This window comes from Rutilus rutilus (genome assembly GCF_951802725.1).
Source record: "Rutilus rutilus genome assembly, chromosome: 25".
NCBI lineage: Eukaryota > Metazoa > Chordata > Actinopteri > Cypriniformes > Leuciscidae > Rutilus > Rutilus rutilus.
Window position 1 is genome coordinate 11,758,614 of NC_140229.1, and position 23,806 is coordinate 11,782,419.

At 37.6% G+C, this 23,806-nt stretch overlaps 1 protein-coding gene across 2 annotated transcripts in view; it reads left to right on the forward strand.

The window, feature by feature from the left end:
* The window catches only part of pknox2 (pbx/knotted 1 homeobox 2), a 72,417-nt gene that overhangs the window by 46,298 nt on the left and 2,313 nt on the right, over positions 1-23,806 (forward strand). For both annotated transcript variants that reach the window (XM_084400486.1, XM_084400487.1), the window contains exons 3-11: positions 190-298; positions 2,892-3,028; positions 16,461-16,632; positions 18,756-18,941; positions 20,368-20,503; positions 20,856-20,953; positions 22,947-23,066; positions 23,273-23,349; positions 23,526-23,704. In XM_084400486.1, coding sequence (XP_084256612.1) covers positions 212-298; positions 2,892-3,028; positions 16,461-16,632; positions 18,756-18,941; positions 20,368-20,503; positions 20,856-20,953; positions 22,947-23,066; positions 23,273-23,349; positions 23,526-23,704 — 1,192 coding nt within the window. In that variant the 5' untranslated portion in view covers positions 190-211. The remainder of the gene's footprint in view (positions 1-189; positions 299-2,891; positions 3,029-16,460; positions 16,633-18,755; positions 18,942-20,367; positions 20,504-20,855; positions 20,954-22,946; positions 23,067-23,272; positions 23,350-23,525; positions 23,705-23,806) is intronic.

The window sequence follows — 23,806 nt, forward strand, 5'->3', positions numbered from 1 at the left end:
GCACCTAGTGGTGGGTCCTGGAATTGTTTCAGTAAATAACTGAGGAAGTTATTTATTTATAATTTGGTTGTCATTTTTGTATATTACAGTATATAATTATTTTCCTTTTGGTAAATATGCCAGTAGTTACAAATTTGGTCATACAACAACACTCTCAATAATCCTTTATGTCACTGTTGTTTCCTTCAGGGTCTCCATGTGAAGCTATCCCATGATGCAACATGTGTCCCCAGCACCAGCATTGACCATGATGGCCACACAGAGCGTCCCACCACCATCGTACCAGGAGAGCCAACAGGTCAGTCAACAAACAAACGACAATAAAAGAGGAAGGCTGTGACAAACTTTCTGTTTATTTGAGTAACCTATTTTTAAGAAAGGTTTTAATGTATTATTAAACACGTTGACCGACCTTAGATGCACCGTGCATAATCCAGTCCAGTTACAAAAGATGCACATACAGCTCATCCTTGAATGAGTTCTCTGCTGAAATAAAAAGCTTAAACCAGCCTAAGTGTAAACTGGTTTAATATGGTCTCCCAACCTGGTCATGCTGTTTAACTGTCCAAAACCACTAAAGCATAAAAAGCCTAACAAGACTGGGAGATGATAAGACCAACGAATCAGATTGTCTGTTGTTTCAAATCTCCAATTGTGGACGTCAGAAAGGTGCATCTGTGGTCATGTGCAACATTTAGCGTGAAATCTTCATAGTGTTTGTCCTGAGGTAATCAGAGGGACACAGAGCTAGATTTTTGTCCCAGAGTCCCCCTCTCCCTGTCCAGCTGCTGTATCCCTCCGCCCTGAGGATTAGAGGCTGGGGAAAAGAGAGCAGCGCGCTGGTGGAGACATGCAAATGAGAGCTAGTTAAGTGTGAAGAAGCTAATTTATTTCCTATTTGAGGCTGGGATTAAGACTTCCAGCTTCCTCCCTTAAACCATTTTTGTTCTGGGGAGGGAAACAGGAGGGGGCTTGCTTTCAAAGCTGCATCACAAAAGAGAAAAAAACAGGACAGGGAGAGATGGGAAAACGTAGAAAACAGGAGAGTTGTACTCTCTCTCTCCCACTAATGCATCCTAAACAGGGTATTTGTGCATCCTGACAATGTTTCGAATGCGAGGGCAAGACCTCTGCCCACCTCGACTGCCAGAGTTTTATTTGATGACTAGGTGGAACATATTCCTGCAGAAGGTGACCTACGGAAAAATTTAGGGGTCAAGTGCCTCAAATTAGATTCCAGATTTTAATGAGACCATATGCTGCAGCCGCTGACGTTCTTACATTGTCAAGATGGGCAAACCAAGAGATTGCAGACACATTGGAAGTGCCTTCCTGAATATATATGCTGAGAGGGTTTTTTTTTTCTTCCTTACTAGCTTTTACCTTAAGGTTTTCTAGAACTTCATCTGGATGTGGGCCATTTTTCCTCCAATGCAGAAAAGATAACAAACCAGATTGCTACATGCACATTTCCGCTCTTACAGCTATAAAAGCTAAAAAAAAAAAAAAAAAAAGCATGAAAGGGAAGCGTTAATAAACTAAATCTGATAAGACGACAGTGCCTGGCTGTGAGCCACCAATAACATGCACATGAGCAAGATGAGGTTGAACAGCATGTTTGGCTCATCAGTGTGGAGAGGGTAAAAGCAGAATGGGTTGCATGCTCTTTAAACGCACGTTATTTAGTTATATTTATGTTTGTCAGGAATTATCAGCTGTTATTTCTTATGCATTAAAATTCTGTAAAGAAAACTGAATTTGATTAAAAAGAGAATCTGATTGGTGTCCAACATTGTACAGTAAACCAAAACGGTTCTGTTAGTTTGGATTTTTGTGTGTTTCTGCCTGAGTTAGTCTTTTGTTGTCTTGGTCACTCATTATGTTCAGCTGCACACTCATTATCTCCCTCATTATCACATGTACTTCTGTTTGTGTTTCATTGTCGGGTATCGTCTATGTTACGTGTGTGTATCACTCTCTCTGTCTGGATTTACCTTTCTGCCTTTGGATTTATTAAAAGACTGCATTCTCTCTTCATCATCGTGTTCAAATTTGAACATCTACACAGCGTTGTGACAAAAGGAATAGTTTATTATTTTTTGAATAGTTTAATTGTCATATTTACTGGCATGACATACCAATCCTGCATGATTTTTCTTTCTTTAGTGGAACACAAAAGGGGAAATTGTTTTTGGTTGCCAAACAATATCATAGTTTTACCACATTCAAATCAGTTGTAGTTGAATTTTTTTCACAGTTGAATTTGTAGTTAGAACTATACGTTTTATGTAATATATTTGTACGTTTTATGGTTTAGTTTGGTACTGTTTTTAACAGTTGTGTAATACACTTATTATTTTGGTTTATGTCCAAGGCAGAAAAAAATCACAAATGAATATGACGATGGACCTTTCATTTGTAAAATATTTGAATCACTGGATTATCCATGAATAAGTATTGCTACATAGATATTTATTATACAGTATATAAACCATTTTATCCTAGTAGATGAATTATTAATCTCCTAAATGGAAAAAAAGCTCCATAAAACCGGTATTTATATAGCACATTATACAATATTGATTAACAGGATAATAATGATTTAATTAATAATGCAAACAGAATTCAAAAACTCTAAAAAGACAACTGTGTCATTGTTCAGCATTCAGCATGTTTTGATTCAGTTCAGTTCAATAACTGTGTAAAGTTAATACATTATTGTAACTGAAATCTGTTCAATTGAAATAAGTTCAATTCAGCTATAAAGCAGCTCTGCAGAAAACAGTGATGATGTCAGTGTTTTCTGCAGTGGTCCAAATGAAAATGTTTGAGTGTAATATGGTCAGAATATTCTGTAGTTATTCTGATTTTCTGTATTGTGTATTTTTCAGATGACAGGCACTACGCAGCAAAACTCGAAGGCCCAGCATGTCCACCTCTCTGCAGGCTCAGCGGCTGGGGCCGCCCCGGTCAGCGTGACACTCGACCCTCAAGCCCAACTGGAGTCAGACAAACGAGCCGTTTACAGGTGAGTGTTGTGCAATAGTGCAACTTCTTATTAAGGACATCATTTATAAGAAAATCTAGATTTTTACTTTCTCTGAAGAAAATGTGAGTAGTGCTTGTATGATGCAATGATGGGCAACACGATGCAATGATGTTTTTGGATGGCATACACTGCCATTAGAAAGTTTAACGTTGCTAAGATTTTTTTTAAATGTCTTTGAAAGACATTTCTTATGCTCACCAAGGATTCCTGTTTTTGATAATAAAATATACAGTAAAAACAGTAATATTGTGAAATACTATTAAAATTTTAAACAACTGTTTTCTATTTGAATATATATATATATATATATATATAATGTTTTATGGCAAATCTGATTTTTCAGCGGCCAATACTTTAGTCTTCAGTGTCACATGATCCTTCAGAAATCATTCTGCTGATTTGGTTCTTATTATGAATGTTGAAAACAATTTTGCTGCTTAATATTTTTGTGGAAACCATTCTATATTTTATTCGGTTTTAATTGATGAATGGAAAGTTCAAAAGAACACCATTTATTTGAAAAATAAATAATTTGTAGCATTATAAATGTCTATTCTATTTAACATGTTCTATTCTATCTCTAAATGATTTTCTGTGTCCTTGCTGAATACAAGTCTTTCTTCTTTCTTTCTTACTTTCTTTCAAAACAAAAACAAAAAAAATCATATTGACCCCAAACTTTTCAAAAGTAATGTGTGTAATATGTAACAAAGTATGAAAGTTTTTGTCTTCCTTTATTTTTCCAGTGAATATTATATAAGTACCTGTACGCCATTGTTCCCATCAGATATAAATTATGCAGTTTTATAGTTATTTGAAACCCTCATAACATATTGATCTAAATACAAGCATACAGACTAGACACTTGATTTGGATAGCAACACGCCTGCATAAGTCATATTTTTCTCGTTTATTCATGAAGTAAATAATACATGGCACACTGACACTTTAAATACTTAAAAACTCATTCCCAATCCTCCCCTTCCCGGTTGATCACATCGCGGCTGTTTGCGAGCCGCATGCATATCGTAGCATCACCGGGTCCTGTGTGAAGGCAGCCGCGAGGGCTCGTTCGACCGGCTCTGCGCTGGCTATGATTAGCGGTGTCTCGCGGCGGCGTGGCAGAGGCCCGTGGTTTGACGCTAACCCCTGAGGCAGGTCTGTGAAGGCCTGGGCAGGCCTGGGGCTCAGTCTCTCAGCTCCTCAGAGAGAGAAAACTGCCTTTGATGTGAGCAGCCAGCCGGAGGCGGCCTGCAGGCGGTGTGAAAATAAAGCCTAGACTCAGCCTACATTCACACTACGTACACAAACACACACATAGTGTCTGCTCCTACTTCCCTCTCGTTCCTAGTCACATATACTCAGCTTCTCACTCGCCGTATATATCTCACCACCTCCTCTCTCTCTCTCGTACACACAGATTTCTGGTTTCATCCTACATGACACATCTTAAGTGCTCTTAATATTCAAAGGCGCAACAGAGAGCCATCACTTATAACTTGTTCTGATCCTCATCCGGCACAATGAAAACGCACAGGTGAAATAGAAACCAAAGAGAATTTGTATTAGACCTGATGTCTAGTACTGTCAGGTGTATAATGCATTTTGTGTAAAAATATACAGAAAGTGCACTGTGCAAAAAAGAATGATACAAATAAGGAATAAGAAATGTAATGTTTATCAGGTAATACATTTTTGCCACTTAAATAATAATAATAAAAAAAAAAATAATTTTTTATATTTCATTATGTTTCATTATACCTCATTTGTAAGTCATTTTACATACAGTATATCTGCTAAATGAAAAATAAATGTAAAATATGAATGCAAATATATGTATTGTAATTACTCATAATTGCCCAGTCAATCTCTTAAATTCAGGACATTTTTATTGGCCAAGCAACCGTGTACATGCTGAGGCACAACAGAAAAGGATCGCTGGCAACGTCATGGTTGTGGGTTTGATTCCCAGAAAAAACATACTTATAAAATGTATACATAAATATAGTAGATTTGGATAAAATATTTGTCACCTCAGAGTCATTAATTTGCCACCCCCCAAAAAATACATTATGTTTACTATAGTGCAAAAGTTTGGGGTGAAATTAATTTGTTTTGAAATTAAGAAATTAATACTTTTATCCAGAAAGGATGCAGTAAATTGATCAAACGTGACAGTAAGGACATTTACATTGTAACAAAAAATATAAATATTTCAAATAAATGTTGTTCTTTTGATCTTTATATTCATCAAAGAACCATGAAAAAGTGTAGCACAGTTTCCACAAAAAAAAAATATTAAGCAGCATAACTGTTTTTAACATTTGTTAATAATAAAAAAAAAAAAAAATCAGCATATTAGAATAATTTCTGAAGGATCATGTGACACTGAAGAGTAATGATCACATTCAAATCAAATCAAATTTCATAAAAAAAATATATATATATATATATATATATTTTTTTTTTTTACTGATCTTTGATAATATACTTTAAATACAGCATTGTTGAGCATTAAAACATCTTCCTGACCCCTAACTTTGTTATGCAGAGTATAAAGCAACATGCATCTCACCTCCAAAACTATTATGGGCACTTAACAGAGCAAAAGAATAATAATTCATAGCTGTTTGTTTATACTACGTCCTCATGTATTGTTTTGATTCAATTTGGCAGGTTGGTGTTTATTTCCGCACCTTTCGTTTCTCTAATTGCCAGTATTGCGAGTTTGAGTTGTTGAGTCTATGCTCTGGCATGTGTTGCTTAATTATTAACAGTAGAATAAATGTGCGATACAGTAATTATCTTAACGAGTTACTGCACTCTCTTTTAAAGCATCCGAGACCTTCTCTTCTTATTAGAAACGAGGCAGGGGGTCTCTTTCCTGTGGGGTACTTGCGACATATCCAAAATTAGCTCCAATAAAATTCAGGAGATGAAATTGTAATCCAAAGAAGTTCCTGAGGGTGTAAAATTCAGCACTCTTCCACAAAGATAAAAGCGGGATGGAAAGGAAACTCAGGTGGGAAGTCAGAGGGTTTCATGAGTGTACCAAACAAAGAAACCCAGCAAATATTTGTATCACCGAATTTTTTAAATAAAATTATTATATAAATTAAGATAAACTTAAAACTCAAACTAATGGGAAAAATAATTGGTGAAAATGGAATTCAATCCTTCATTCCTCAGGCACAAAATTATAATATCGACTCATCCAAAGTCTAAATAAATTAGGCTTTTACTATAAGCAAATCAAATGTAATCAATATATTCATGATTTGTATCCATTATAATCCATATTTAATCCTTCGAAATTTTGTGTGTACAGAATGCGTCGCACCTCTCAACATCCATATTTTGAAGTATTTATGTTTATGTATAGTGTTCAGACCCCCATAGGTGTGCTTATATTAGGTTGTTGAAACATCTGAATGGGGTTTATGTGTTTCTTTCCCCTCTCGCCATGACTCAGACTGGCGGGTGCTGAGTGGATTTGCATTGATACTGGATTTCAGTCTTGTGGTGCACAGTCATGCTGTCTTCATTGAGCTCCAGTGGATCAGGGGTGTCATAGACTGATGGAAGAGAGAGAATGAGGGAGGAAATAGAAAACAGAAAAGGAAAAGGAAATTAGAGAGTTGGAGAACAGCTTTAGAAGACCCAGCAGTGGCAGCAGCGCATATCAGTCCCAACAGGAGTGCTTTTAATTTGACAGCCAGAGAGGAAATGGTGAGCCAGTTCTCCCCAGCCGCTGTAATGCACCATAAATTCTGTTTACATTCGCTGTTGGGGAGCTCTTGCAGTCATTTGGTGCCCAACATCTTAACGACTCTCTCTCTCTTACTAATGGTGCTGCGATTTCTATACCACCCAGAGTAAGTCATCTTATCCAAGCCATAGATTTATCCTGAGAGTGAGTCAGTCCTAAATCATGAGCATCAGGCTAAAGCCGGGCTTAGTCTACAGGAGTTTTTAAATCTTAACCGATTGTGAAATCCGGTTGCATCACGCGCATAAGAAGAATATTCACCCGTTTTCTTCTTTCAAATCTCAAACCTTCACACATTACAAGATTTGAAAATCATGGCTAGTCACACAACAAGATATTCTTAGGATTATCACTCAAGATTTAGCATGTGATCTCACGGGGAAGCGGATGTAAACGAAATGGATACTGTGTCGCAGCAACTTGCTGTAGACATTATATGAGGAGACATTATAAAGGCAGTCGTGTTCGACCAGCCGTTCCTCCATCTCCATTGTCCATCAGACGGTCGCCATTTCAAAAGTTCTGTCACTTCCTTCTCCTTGTAGACTTGTCTCTCGTTGGCTATTGTAGAAGTACTGACTTAATCACAGTCGTAATCATCCCGATTTAAAATCCTAAATATCAAACATGTTTGATATTGTCGACCCCAATGTGTCCACGAGCAGATCGAGAGGTTAAAGATTTGACCTGTAAATGCCTCACATTACCAGATAATCTGGGTCAAACATCGAAACGACCGATGCCCTGGACACGATTTTTTCACTGTATGTCGGGAGAGGTAAATCGGCCATAAATCAGCCTGAAACTCCTAGTCTGAGCCCGGCTTAAAGGATGTATTTTTTTCGATTGTTACTGGCAGATTATGGTAAATAGAACTCAAAGTATCTCAGGAAATCTCTGAGGGCACATTTATATCCGAGTAAGATTTTGTTCCTCAATTTAAAACCGTAGACGTCGAGTTTTATTCCATTTTATCCTTTCTTGTGTCTCCAGGGTGCACAGTGTTCTGAACTTCACAGACTGACTGTCTGAAGATCGAACCCAATCTGACTGTCTGAAGGTTGAACGTGTGTGTTCGTGTTAGCAAGAGCTAGTAAAGTCTTTGAATGAATCTAATACTTGTTAGCTGTGCTTGCTAAGGAAATGTTATTGCTCAGGGTTAGAGGACTGCTCAAATCTCTATATCTTTTGGATATTATTTCATAGAGACTTGGCAACCACATAGCAACAGTCTAAAACCCCAATTTGACCATACTAGCAGCTACACACAGTAGTAATGCCCTAACAACCACTCAGATCACCATAGCAACTCTATAAACAACTCAAAACTATAAGCAACTACAGTACATTGCAACACCCTTCACAACTTCCAGGCTAGCCTAGCAAAGCATACAGTAGCAGTGCCCTAGAAACCATGCAAAACACCCTAGCAACCACAAAAAAATACTTTACTTAAAAAAATACTTGTGGTTGCCAGGGTGTTGTATAGCAACACCCTGGCAACCACATACCAACCCCCTAATAATTACCCAGAATGCCATAGCAACAGACTAGAAACCACTCACAACAACCTAGCAACTACATAGCAACACCTTACAAATCACTCAGACCAGCCTAGAAACCACATGCACTAGCAGTGCCCTAGCAACCATTCAAACTGGTTTGAGAGAGAGCTATATAACAACAGGTTTAAAGGGATACTCCACTTTTTTCGGAAATATGCTCATTTTACAACTCCCCCAGAGTTAAACAGATGAGTTTTACCGTTTTAGAATCCATTCAGCCGAACTCCGGGTCTGACGGTACCACTTTTAGCATAGCTTAGCATAGATCATTGATTCAGACGAGTCCAGTAGCATTTCTTTCAAAATGACCAAAGAGTTTAAATATTTTTCCTATTTAAAACTTGACTCTTCCGTAGTTAAACCGTGTACTAAGATCGACGGAAAATTAAAAGTTGCGATTTTCTAAGCCTATATGGCTAGGAACTACTCTCATTCCGGCGTAATAATCAAGGAACTGTGCGGCCGTACCATGAGTGCAGCAGGTGTAATGATATGACGCAGCGCCTAAAAATAGTCCCCAGCTCGGTAACTTCTTCCAACGTGACCGGGACTAAGTTTGTCTAACCTATTAGACCTATTTTCAGGCGCTGCGTCATATCACTACGCCCAGTGGTGTAGTCTAGTTTTTTGTAGTGAGTATACTCTAATATAACACCCCCCCCCCCCCCCCCCCCCCCCCCCCCACCGAACTTTATTTTGGTGGGTTGTAGACATTTGAGTTTCTGTGTTTTAATAAACTATTATTATTATTATTATTATTATTATTATTAGGCCTAAAGTATACTCCGTGCAATAGTACTATATTTCTGTTATAATTTCTTCAAGTTATACAGAACTTTTATTTTGACAGGTTGTCGTAAAGACATAACAGTTTCTGTGTGTATATGAAACGAATGAATGACGATAGTTTTATCAAATGAAATGGTGAAATTCTCATCAAGTGACTCTCATAGCAGCTCTGCGATGAAATGCACATGTGTAGCTTACATCATGTCTCAGTGAAACGCTGAAAACCCCACAAGCGTGAGTCACGCGTGCTTCTGTGTGTGTGTGTGTGTGTGTGTGTGTGTGTGTAGTGGAGGAGCACACACTGAGCGCTCATTCCCAGAGACGCGTAGAACAATTGCAGTCTCTTTTAGCTTTAATATTCATAGACACTAGTCCATATCGAGATTTGATTCATTGTACAGCAGCTACTTTTGATTTATTCATTCAAAAATAGCCTAATTCCGTGACGTTCTGCTTTATATAGCAAGTTCCATTTGTGACTGGATTCCGCGATTCGATCCGTCGCTTCGCAAACACAGACGGGGTGAATTTATGAATGAAAGTGTGAAAGTTCTGACACAAAACGAAGTTGATACGTATCCTCACGCTTTTTTAAGTGGGTATACGCAAATCCTTGGCCTTTTCTAGTGGGTATACGGCGTATACCTGCGTATCACGTAGACTACACCACTGACTACGCCTGCTGCACCCATGGTACGGCCGCACAGTTCCTTGATTATTACGCCAGAATGAGAGTAGTTCCTAGCCATATAGGCTTAGAAAATCGCAACTTTTCATTTTCCGTCGATCTTAGAACACGGTTTAACTACAGAAGAGTCAAGTTTTAAATAGGAAAAATATTGAAACTCTTTGGTCATTTTGAAAGAAATGCTACTGGACTCGTCTGAATCAATGATCTATGCTAAGCTGTGCTAAAAGTGGTACCGTCAGACCCGGAGTTCGGCTGAATGGATTCTAAAACGGTAAAACTCAACTGTTTAACTCTGGGGGAGTTGTAAAATGAGCATATTTCCGAAAAAAGTGGAGTATCCCTTTAACAACTGTATAGCAAAACCCTACAAATCACCCTGACCAGCCATAGCAACGCCCTAGAAACACCCCAGCAACTGTATAGCAAAACCCTACAAATCACCCTGACCAGCCATCACCCTAGAAACTAACGAATTTTACAAGGTGGCTAATTCGTACGAATTCATACGACCTCACTACGAAGATTTTTTCTAAATCGTTCATATTTTACGAGTTGCCCAATTCGTATGAATTCCTGACCTGGTCCCTAAACCTACGCATCATGTGGGTTTAGACAAATCGTACGAATTCATACGAGTGAGGTCGTACGAATTCGTACGAATTAGCCACCATTTAATCACTCGTACAAATTTGTACGAATTGGTTGTGAGATAGCGTTGGCAAAACCCTACAAATTACCCTGACCAGCCATGTCTACGCCCTAGACACTACCCAGAACACCCTAGCAACTGTACAGCAAAATCAGTTGCACTTTATTTTACAGTTTACGTGTATTTACAGTGTACTTACCTTTGCACTGTTAAGTCCTGCTCATGCATTATTCATAGCATGTTAAAAACCAATGACTGCTTTTATGTGCCATCTCTGTATTTATTAACCTATATATTAGCACCTATGGTCCAATGAAAAGACCCGGCTGTGTATAACTAGTGATGTCCGGTTTGTGAACGAATCATTCTTTTGAACCGGTTCTTTTTAGTGAACCGGTCGAACCAATACACTAAAATCGGACTGAATCGTTCAAAACGTACAGGCACAGCGGTTCTTGGATCACCAGTACAGAACCGATAACCGATGAGCTAGAGATACTGAGCATGCGTGATAGCACCGTCTCTGAACCAAACTTTCACTTGAACTGCATGCTGTGCTGATACATGAGCACGGGTGAACCGATGACTTAAATGAGGGGCCGAATTCGGCGAAATGTAAGTTTATTTAATAACAAATAAAATCAAATTGATGAAGACCAGTTTATTCACTTATATCTTTAAGACATGTAAAACATCCGCGTTTGCACATCGCCTGCACAGGGTTCATTTGCAAGACGTAAATGTAAGAAACTTATCCAAGATGATTATGACGATGATTATTATTATTTAACTGAAGTTATGATTACAAATGCCTTTATTTGAATGTATTTTTATCCGCCGGGATGATAGAATTGACGTTATTACGTGAGGACGTAAAATAACTGGTGAACCGTTTTTTTGAACCGGTTCATTGAAACGAACTGTCCGAAAGAACCGGTTCGCGGAAAAGAACCGAACTACCCATCACTATGTATAACAACAGGCCGCAGCTACCCTTTACCCTGCAGGTGAAAGAGAGAGAGAGAGAGAGAGAGAGAGAGAGAGAGAGAGAGAGAGGAAAACAGTTGAAAAAGAGCAGCGCCACTCATTGAAATGCAGCAGTAGGGGTCCCATATAAACCCTGATGGCGAGTGGTATGTTTGTGTGTGCGCGCCCCCAATACAGGTTGAGCTCCAGACATGCAGCCTGGAGGAGGGAGTGTGTGTTCATGTGAATGTGTGTGTGTGTGTGTGTGAGGAGCGGTCTCAGCGTGGGAGCACCCCAGACTGGGTTTAATAAAGCCAGCAGCCACTGGCTCGCCCTGATTAGGATGGCAAACATACCGGGTGAGCACACAGAGAGCACACCCCCATCTCCCCAGCAGCCCGTGGGTGGCCCACCACGATACCAAAACAAATGCAGCTAGAGCTAGCATGAAAATGCGTCCAGCTTTAGTTTTGGACTCGGAATTGCTTTGATGTGCTTTTTTTTGTTTCTTGGAAAAGATTTATTTATTTGCTATTTACTTATTTTTTTAATCTTCGAGGGCTTAAATCTTTGAAACCTCTATGCTAAAATATTGAGCTTGGTATCTAAAAACAGGTATAAGCCCAATTAGACTAAGCCTTAAATGTCTCATTAGCTAAGACGATGAAATCCATTCATGAAAGGAAATAAAAACGCCATATCCGACTTTAATCGTCAGTTCGCAGGGTCAGTTCTGCTGACTCTTACCTCAGTAAATGACACTTTTATGGGTTAATAGTTCCCCAACTGCCTTCATCCTGAGACCTCTGCACTGCAGATAACGTCTCGCTGTTCTGGCACGTTACCAGCTCTAGGTGCCTCATGATGTTTGAGGAGGTACAGACGCAGTGCTATATAAGATGACTGTATCAACATACGTTAGCAGGATTACAGGACTTTTTTTGAAGTCTGGAGTTTGTGAGACTTCATTAATGATTCATTTGATTTATAGCACCTGGTCATAAGAGTCAGCGGAAGAGTTCAGTAACTCAATTATTAGACAACTCGATTGACTGATTCATTTCATTATAAGAAGCTGCTCATACGAATCATTGTGAACTTAATTACTTTAGTTTTTATGCTTAGCCACCGAAGAGCAAAAGATGCAAAAAAAAGACACGTCATGATTTTTATTATCTAATGAGAGGTCTAAAATGGCTAACGTTTGGTTTTTCTTTTTTCATTAAAACCAACATTAATTACGCAGTTCTCTGTATATTTTGAGGCCATACAGTTCAGTAAATAAGTGAGACGTTAATTCAGTTTCCACTCACAGATTCAGCGATTCAATTAGTCAACTTTGGAGTTTGTCAGTCTTTTTTACTAATTCATTTCATTATAAAAACCTGCTCATACGAATCATGTGTTTGTGAATTGAATTACACTAGTTTGTTATTATGCTTAGCCATCGAAAGCAGAATATGCAAAAGAAAGACATGTCATGACTTAGACTTTTCTTTTGTTTTCTGTTTTTTCAAACCTTAAAGTTGATAGTCCATCCAAAAATGAAAATTCTGTCATTATTTGCTCACCCTCATGTCATTCCAAACTGGTTTGACTTTCCTTTTTTTCTGCAGAATACATTGTACAATAGAACAGTTTCTGTTCCCATTGACTTCCATTGTATTTTTTGTCCATACAATGGAAGTCAATGGGAACCAAAACTGTATTTCATTACAAGAACCTGCTCATAAGAATAATTTGTTTGTTATTTGAATTACATTAGTACAATGTATTTTCATTTGTTTTTATGCCTAGCCAGAAGAGCAAAGGATGCAAAAGAAAGACGTCTTGATCTGGATTATCTGATGAGTGAATTCAAAGAGGCTTTGGCTACTTTTTTTAATGACATCAGTACATCAGTAGTTTGCCCATCATAGAATGTAAAAGTCCTTCTAATGGCCCTTCTGTTTCCAACTATATGAGCTTACACTTTTACGTTTGAAGGATGGCAGCCTGGACAGTCTTTCCCGCAAGAGTTGAGAGGTGATAACTAAAGGTTAAAGACAAATAGCATTAAGTGTTTCATTTTAACCGGCACATTTTGAAAGATTAACCGATTAGCTCTGCACTTTGCGGCACACTGCCTCATCCAGACCGCATAGATGAAGAGATTTAAAAGTCTGGAGTTGCTCAGAGGGATCAGATTACATTTAAAAGTTTTTCTACCCTCATTTAGCCTTCGAAACAACTGAGGCAATTAGTTTATAGAGTAACTGCTCTAAGTGTTCTGTCCATCTTTAGTAACAAAGATTTTACTGCAATTGGCATGTCATCTGAGATAATGCAATCTTCTTTTCAGAATAAGAGCTGCTACTCGTCCGTCATCGCATTTGTATTCAAGACTTGACTGAAGTTTCCAAAAAGCTCACAGTTTCTGCTGCAGATAAATGTTATGAAATGTAACCTCCTAATGAAGGTAATGCAGCCTTATTAGACTTCAGGGAATGTGAGTGTTCAGATGAACCTGTACCTTGTGGCTTAACTTTCCAATTCGATTTTATGCTCTAATTTCTGGGTAGTTTGTTCCTCAGCCTACTTGCCAAATCCTCAGAGAGCTAAATTGATAGCATCCTTTGGCTTTGGGCCTTTCGGGCTGTGTCCGGGTTATGATCCAGGCCTGCGAAGAGAGAGAAGGAGAGAGATAACCCAGCAATGCCCTCCAGGATTTACTGTGACTGGGGAGGGGAGAGAGGAAGAGGGACTGGCACGGCGGAGGGGAGCGGGACGAGCCCGGAGGGAGCGCAGATCGCCTCGCTGCTCAGCATTGCGAGTCTGTTTAGTATTCCTGTCACGTCAGCTGGAGGGAGCGGCATTAAATTGGGATCAGGCAGATTAGAGTCTAATATAGCCAGCTATTAAAGGCTGCAAATGAGAGTGGTGGGTTACAGCCGGAGCCTGGGCCCCTCACCCAGTCTCACTGCTTCTCTCAGTCTCTCAAACAGGCTCCGCGAGGGAAAAAAAAAAGTACACACACAAGAACACGGATAGGATGAGATAGGATAGGATAGGATAGGATATGAGATAGGATAGGATATGGGATAGGATAGGATATGGGATTGGATAGGATAGGATGCTATTTTGACGTTGTGTTTCTTGCATGCAACAACAAACAGAGCACAAGCTATGATGTCCGATTTGTGAACAAATTAGGATAGGATATAGGATAGGATATGGGATAGGATATAGGATATAGGATAGGATAGGAGAGGATAGGATAGGATAGAATAGAATATGACAGGATAGGATAGGATAGGAACAGAATAGGAAATGATAGGATAGGATAGGATAGGATAGGATAGGATAGGATAGGATAGGATAGGATAGGATGCTATTTTGACATAGTGTTTCTTGCATGCAACAACGAATAGTGCACAAGCTGATGTCCGATTTGTGAACAAAATTAGGATATAATATAATATAATATGATATGATATGATATGATATGATAGGATAGGAGAGGATAAGATAGGAGAGGATTGGATGCAATTTTGACATAGTGTTTCTTGCATGCAACAACCAACAGAGCACAAGCTATGATGTCCGATTTGTGAACAAATTACTCTTATGAATATATATGCGGAAAATGATTATTTTAACCCTCATTCTGAGGCTCTGTCTGGAAAGATCCAATTTTAAGGGGCGACTCCTTTTAGTGCTGTCCATAAACAGCCACTGCTATGATTGGCTGTGTTTTGGAAATGTTATCTTTTTAAATCCATATAAAACCATAATTTACAGACAAAGCATCAGATATCAGGATTTACAAAATATTTATCTTCTGAAATTTATTTTCATTGAACAATCCTGAAAAAAATGTATGGAATATTTTCAACATTGATAATAATAATAATAAATGTTTCTTGAGCAGCAAATCAGCATATTATAATGATTTCTGAAGGATCAAGTGACACTGAAGACAAATAATGATGCCGAAAATTTAGCTTTGACATCACAGAAAAGTTATTTGAAATGTCATTTATTCCTGTTTTAATATATTTAAAAATCTTAATAATATTTCATACTTTTTTTCCACTGTATTTATGCTCAAATAAATGCAGCCTTGGTGAATATAAAAAGTATTTCCCCCCCAAAAAACTTGTATTAAAAGATACATAAAAAAAAATACCATGCAATATTGTTCCGAAACAGTGACATAAGATTATATGACACAAATGCAATCAGGATCAATACAATGACAACATCAAATGGGACCATAACCACTTTTAAACCACTGAACAATTCTATAATTTGCCAACTAAAACATCTCCTAAATGTTTCATTTTGGGATCCTACTGCTCCCCAATGTTTTTTTTATATGCTGTCCTTATTGACTTAAAGCGTGACCCTTAATCATTTGTTGTGGTGATGTTGTTTTCTTTTTAATTGAATCTGCGTGTCAGGCTAGGCTTAGCTTTCAAGAGGCTGAGCTGAGTGAATTTGAGCTTTCATTAGGTCTTCTCTTCAGCAGAAGCCTCTCTCTGGACAGGCTTAAACCAGTGCAAACATATTCATCCTCTGATGATACAGGAAATGTTAATGCTGTTAACATGACAAATGTCAACTTGCTAGAAGAAACCTTTAGACAGAGCTTATGCCTACAATCAAATGAAGATGACAAAGATGATATATTCTGCTGTGTAATGTCATCTGTCCTGACTGAACCAATTAAACTGGTTATTTTCTTCTTAACTGGTTATTATATTAAATACTGGTGCATGGCTTACTGTGTAATCCACGGTATATACTCTTTAATTCCTTCAGAATATGTGAAACATGATCTGTGGAAAGATATATACAAAATAAGATAGGATAGGATTAGGGTTAATAAGAATTATTATGCTCATAACGGCTGCATTAATTTACGCATGATACAGTAAATGATGAATACTATAAAAAATACCATAACATAATTAAATATGATCTCTTTCTGTGTCCGGCAGACATCCTCTTTTCCCTCTTCTGGCGTTGCTGTTTGAGAAGTGTGAGCAAGCAACACAGGGCTCAGAATGCATCACCTCCGCCAGCTTTGACGTCGACATCGAGAACTTCGTCCACCAGCAAGAGCAGGACCACAAGCCTTTCTTCAGTGAGGACCCTGAACTAGACAACCTGGTAAACACTCATGTCTCTTGTTGCTTTATTTGTGTCAAGTTCAGCTGTTTACCTGCTCTTAAACACTTGTTTACTTCCTGTAGCTAAATGTCATATTTGCACTGCCCTCTGCTGGCATATTTGTACTGTGTGCTTTAAATTCTGAGGTAGTTTGTTGCTTAAAATATCATTAAAACGACTAGGAATAAACAATGTTTTACTGAAAATAAAAAGTCAGAGGTGTTAGTCACAATGACACTCGCCCCCCTCTAGTCCGTAGCTCTTTTTTTCCCTCTATTGTTCTCGTTTCCTCTAACTCTCTCCCTCATATTCATCATCTCTTCTCTTCTGTGCCCTGCAAGACAGTTAACAGTAATTAGAAATTAAGGGAAGGAGGAAGAAAAAGGTCACTGTTCATCATTACCGGGGCACTCGGCCGACTAGCGCTGCTCAGTCAATTAACTCTGCATCTGTGTGCTTTACGACACAGTGGTCACACACACGAGTCTTCCGTTCACTAACTCTTCACCGCGACAGTTATAGCGCCCGCGCTGCGCTTCGTTCTCGCCTCAGAGAGATGGCACTGAGCCCTGATTAAACGAGCTGCAGTAATTGGCAGATTTATCTCCTCCTTGGCAAAGCATTTTTTAGCCCATTTGGTCGTCCTTGAGTTCTGACTTTGGGCGGTGACTATTTGAATGCCGGGTAGTTGGAACTGAAAGTTCAGTCCCGTCCAACTGTATCAGCAGAACTCGTAAGTGTTTGTAGCATTAAGCAACGCAACCAGGCAAGCAGTGGCAGGGAGGCCTGGCTAGCTCAGATATATATATATTTTTAAAGGTTATGTAAATAATTTCCTTAATAAATGTAATTCCTTTATTATTTACTTATCTTTTTTTCCAGAGTGTCCTGGCTGCTCTTTAAAAAAAAATTTTTTTATATATAAATGGTAAAAAAAATAACCATAAAGTATAAAAAAGTGACCCATATCATAGTGCAAAATAGTTTGAGCTGCTTTTAAACAATCTGTATTGTAAAAAGCGCAATATAAATAAATGTGACTTGACAATACTGTATATTCAAAGTATCCTGAATTCCTATTATAGCTTAGTTTGAGGAACAGATGTTACTTCAAGTCCAAAAGCCTCCCTTTGGTATATAGAAGCTAAAACTAATTTAAAATAGTCACAAATATATACTATAATACTATGTACTGTATATATGTAAATATCAATAAAATACCTATAACACTGGTTTAGACCACCTTTGTAAACTGCTTCCTGTATCAATTTTTGTGTGTTGACATGTTGGGGAAAGTTACTTTTAAAAGTAATGTGTTACAATAGTGTGTGTTACTCCCTAAAAAAGTAACTAATTGCATTACTTAGTTACTTTTTATGGAAAGAAATGCATTGCCTTACTTTTGCGTTACTTTTTCTAACCTGGGATTGGCTTGGTTGTTTGTTTTTTTAATAACAAAAATAAAAAAAGTTCTGTTTTTGGCAAATGTAAAGACCCCTCATTAGAAAAAGTGAAATGAATAAACATCAGGCTAAAGAAAAATCTGTACAGTAGAGGGTGCCGCTCAAACAAACCTTTCAAACAAATGCAGGAGAAGAAAGTTCAACACTCTTACTTCAGCCATAAAAACAAAAAAAATTAAGTCAATTTCATATCGTTGAATTGGATCATCGAAGGTCAGCAGCAAAGACATTGGTTAATAAAGTGAGATTAAATACATAAAGTATATTTGTATTACCTAACAAAATTATTGCAGTTTTGTGTTATATCCTGAGTTTGCATTTCAATTTTTTTTTATTTTGAGAAATACTGAATATGTTTTTGTGCACGTGAGATGAGTAAATGCTCACATTTAGTCTAGAACTACAATAACCCTTATGTTTACAAAGCGCACACAACGCCTCTACACCTTACGTCTGAATTCTCTCAACACGAGGACAGGAGAGGCGTTAGTCAATAAATGAGAAAACAAAGTAACTCACGTTACTTATTTGAAAAAGAACCTCAGATATTTTGTTGTAAATTTAAAAGTAATGTACTACTTTACTAGTTACTTGAAAACAGTAATCTGATTACATAACTCACGTTACTTGTAATGCGTTACCCCCAACACTGTGACACAGATGGTGAAGGCGATCCAGGTGTTGCGGATCCACCTGCTGGAGCTGGAGAAGGTGAACGAGCTCTGTAAAGACTTCTGCAACCGTTACATCACCTGCCTCAAGACCAAGATGCACAGTGACAATCTGCTACGGAACGACCTGGGCGGCCCGTATTCACCATCACAGACCAACCTCGGTCTGCAGCAGGTGACTGACAGACCTTCAGTCTAAAGGCTAAAGGTTGTTTCTAACACATAAACACAGTGCCATATGAATGCACACACTCTCACAGCAGTAACATTTACACTTGCACGAACACAAGCTCTTCTCCCGGGGATGCAAAAGGTCACATCTGGCTTGCCCTTGCTGCTCCTGCTGAACTTTGCTGACCTCTGCGTGAGAAGACTTAAAGCACACACTTTTGTGGATGTTTTATCTAGGACTGTCAATCAGTTATTACTGAATTAAAATGGCAATCAAATGGTCAGATTAATCGGAATTAATCACATATGCACTGCTGTTCAAAAGTTTGGGGTCAGTGATTAAAAAAAAAAAGAAATTAATAATTTTATTCAGCAAGGACACATTAAACCGATCGAAAGACAGTAGCATTGAAGACATTTATAATGTTACAAAAGATTTCTATTTCAAATAAATGCTGTTCTTTTGAACTTCTAGAATCCTGAAAAAATTCTATTAAAACAATATTAAGCTGCACAACAGTTTTCATAATTGATGTTGATAAGGAATGTTTCTTAAGCACGAAACTTTATCTAGAATCTAGAATAATAGTGCGTGCTTGTCTGTCACTTTAAATGCTCGAGCTCGTTACAGCAGGATGGATTCTGATTGGCTGTTAATGTTTTTATCATTCAATGGCTAGATAAAATCATTCTGAAAGTGATTCCAGCGATATCGTTTCTCTGTGCCGTTATCGTTATAGCTGTGGGGTTGGACTTTGGATAATCTTTCAAATTTAGAACGGTTTTTAGAACTATATCTTTATAGTTATCGTCCTTGGTGTGAACCCGCCTTTAGTTTCCTTGTTTTAATGAATCTCCTTGTTTTAGTAAATCCCGGCCATATTGAACCAATTTGTTCCCTCGTTTTGACTGAACTATAAAAAGGGAACAAATTATTAGAACATGGCCGAGATTTAGTAAAACAAGGGAATTAATTATTATATTGTGTGCATGATTTACTTAAAACTAGGGAAAGAATTAGTAAAACGTGCTGGCGTATTAGTAATTTGTGGGAACAAAATGTTAATTCATGGCCACGATGTCATGTGCAGGGTTCTGTATAATAGAGAGACTTCTTTCAGAAACATTAATATCAATCTCACCAACCCCAAACTGTTAAATGGTATTGTATTTTTTTAGAAAAGCCCCCAAATTAAGATAATTTAGGCCATTATATTTTGTTTGTTTTATTTCCATGTTATATCATGGATACCTTATTATGGAATTTACAGGCATAATTATTGTGTGTTCATTTATATTGGGTTCTTTTAAATAATATTGAAATAATAAATAACATATTATAATGACATATATTAAATAATATTATGTTTACAAAGTCATATTCCCCAAGAAATGTGGACACTAATTTCTATTTCCTCCTCCTCTTACAGGACCTGCTTCAAAACTCATCCCCATCCCTCACCTCTGTCTCCAGCACGATAAACCCCTCTGGGATCGTAGTCCCTGCTGGTTCGCTGCAACAGAACAACGTTGCCATGACCACTATCAACTCTCAGGTGGTCTCAGGTGAGGAGGCCAATCATCAGTCCATTTGCCCGCTCCAAAATCAGAGATCTCAGCTTTCGGAACAGCTTTCTTTTCCAAATTCGTGAAAGTAATGCACATTATCTTCATTTGTATAGGTTTTTCTTTGACTAATTTGACTCCCATTGTGAGTACAGAATGTCTAATTACTGTGAAATCGAGCTAATTAGCAGTAAAACAAGAACTCCTTGTTCTCTTCTTGATCCGTTCCGAATACACTTTTGTTTTATTTTGGTGCAGTGAACAGGAGGTGAATTGGCATTACAGTATTTCAACAGCAGGCAGGTAGAGTCTGTAATAACCTCAGTCCTGTGTCTGTGACTGATTCCCACAGGTGGGACGCTGTATCAACCGGTGGCAATGCTTACCTCACAGGGGCAGGTGTTAACCCAGGGGTTACCACAGGGAACCATCCAAATCCAAAACAATCAGGTGAGGGAAACCGCTTGAGAGACAACACTTGCTGTTCTGCTTTGATGCAGAGAAACTGCAGGGCTGTATCTTCACAACTAATTCTGGTGAATTATTTCTAGACTACAACACCATGTCTACACGGAATCACTGCTGTTGCAAAGAAGCATTCTATAGCCTGATGCTTTCAGTTTACGGACGCCCTGTTTTTTTTTTTACATTCTACTCCATCCACTTTTTTTCTGTCTGTATGAAATATTACTAAATTATTTACAAATGTACACATACATATTATTTGTTATGCATTTACATGGCTTCAGACAGTTGCAGTGGCATATTTTGATCATTTTTGGTGTCTGCTTATGATGTCTATGGCCTACTAATTTAAATTTAACATTGGCCCTTATTCATAAAACACAAGCAGAACAAATTTCGGTGTAAATAATTAATAACTCCATTCATACGTTCAACCCCATTGAAGTGGATGCAATTTATAAATTGTTTTACATAATTGTTTTACAGAAGATTATGCAGATTTTTTGTTGTCCTTTCTCTTCACAAATAAGACCCAGAATGGAGGGGGGGGAATAATTTATTAATTTAAAACTTATTTGTCAAACATTATTTAATTATTAATAAAAAAAAAAAAATTATTTCAAAATGTACATATGTATATATATATATATATACTTTTTTATACATTATCTATATTTTCTATTAATATATATATATATATTTTTTTTTTAAATTATAATATATATTTTTAAATTATAATATATATATATATATATATATATATATACACTGTATATAATTTATTTATTTTTTTATAATTTTTAAATAAATCAGAGTAATCATATTAACTATAATTAATTACTAATATATATAGTAATTAATTATATAATTTATATATTTATCCCACAATGTAAATTAATAATGGACTTTGCATGATTTATTTTTATTTTTTAATTAATGTTATTTTAATTTAACTGTTGCCTTAGTCAGAACTAAACCTGATTTGTCTATTTGTCACATTAATGCTCATAGATAACCTCATGATGCATTGGTTGCTTGAAGTATAGACATGATGCAGTTTATTTAGCAAATCTAGAGCTGTTAGTTAGTATTTTCTTTGCTGTCAAGTATGAGTCAGGTTAGTCAGGCTTTGACAGACAGCTGGAGCCTGTGCGGATCCCCAACATTGGGCCGAGGTGCTTCACTACACGCAAGCTGGGAATAGAGTTCTGCCCGTAGCTACTTCTCCGACAAGCTTTCAGTAATAATACCCCTGCATGAAGCCTCCAATTAATTCACCCTGCTTCCTGAATCACACACTCTCCCCCAATGTGTGTGTGTGTGTGTATTTTGAGTAGAGGAATGGGGGAAGAACCACATGACACCCAGCTGCAAATGTAATGAGGAGGTTGTTTTTAGAGCTTGATTATTATTTATTTATTTAAAAATTTTAAAACCAGTGGGGAGCTGCTGCTTTTTATGGCTTTCAGTGGCAATGGTAGCATGAAATTAATTATCCCTATTTTCAAAGTGGAAATGTTAATTTTTCCTTTTCTTCTTTTATTAATTTATTTATTCGCACACAGAGCTCTCGTAGATTATGCATCTTAAACGTCTCTGAAATGTTAATGTGCCAGTCTCAGAATGCTGTAAACCAAAGGAAAATAAATAGTTAATTTAGCACGCATCCTTTAAATAGTCACTCTCAAACTCTTGCATTTTCGCTCGCCTTACATTAATCGTACTTCATAAGTTTGATGAATAAAAAAAAAAAAAGACGACATTTTCTGCAGCTCTTTGAGTTGATGAAAGGCTTCTGTAAATGCACCCTCCTTGGCTTTAATTTTAGGTATCATTACCCATTGCGTTGCTATGGTGACTGAAGGCATTCCTGCCCTTGCCAAAGAAATGGTGACTGGCGACTCTCTTTGTTTCCGTGGCAACTATCCCTTTCTCTCCCCCACTCACTTTCTCGTCTCTCTTCTCTCTTTCTTCCAAGGTGAACCTGGACTTGTCCTCACTCTTGGACGCCGATGACAAGAAATCAAAAAACAAACGAGGCGTCCTTCCCAAACATGCCACAAACATTATGCGTTCCTGGCTCTTCCAGCATCTCATGGTGAGAAAAAGGAAGTTTTCCTCTCCCATTATTGCCCTACAAGCCAAAGAGGAGTTTAAAATGCACTGCATTTCAATCATATCTGGTTCTTGATTTCATGATCTTACTCCAAAGAGATAAAGACAAACATATACAGTTACCTCAGAAGACTAAAAATAAAGGCACACCATTTAAATAATAATTTGTATGCCAATTTTGTTTTCCAGCATCCTTATCCTACAGAAGATGAGAAAAGACAAATCGCAGCACAAACAAATCTTACCTTATTACAGGTGAACAACTGGTAAGAATGACTAGTTTGTTGCATTAGTGTAATCCACAGCAAAATGGCGCCATCTAATGGTCACGAACAAAATCACAAACCTTGTTTATGATTTGCATATTGTATCTAATAAAAATCCTGGTATATGTCTTATATCAGTGTCGTTTTTTTCTCTCTCTCTCGTCTCTCTTTGAAAGGTTTATCAATGCCCGCAGGCGTATACTGCAACCCATGTTGGATGCCAGTAATCCTGACCCTGCCCCCAAAGCCAAGAAGATGAAATCTCAGCACAGACCCACACAGCGCTTCTGGCCCGACTCCATTGTAGCTGGAGTCCTGCAGACACACGGATCCCACTCGGCAAACAATTCAGACAGTCAGTAATATCAACATATTATCTCATGGCAGATATTACGAACATACTAGATATTATATACACTGAACTGAATACTAAACATTAAAACTGACAAAATATGAA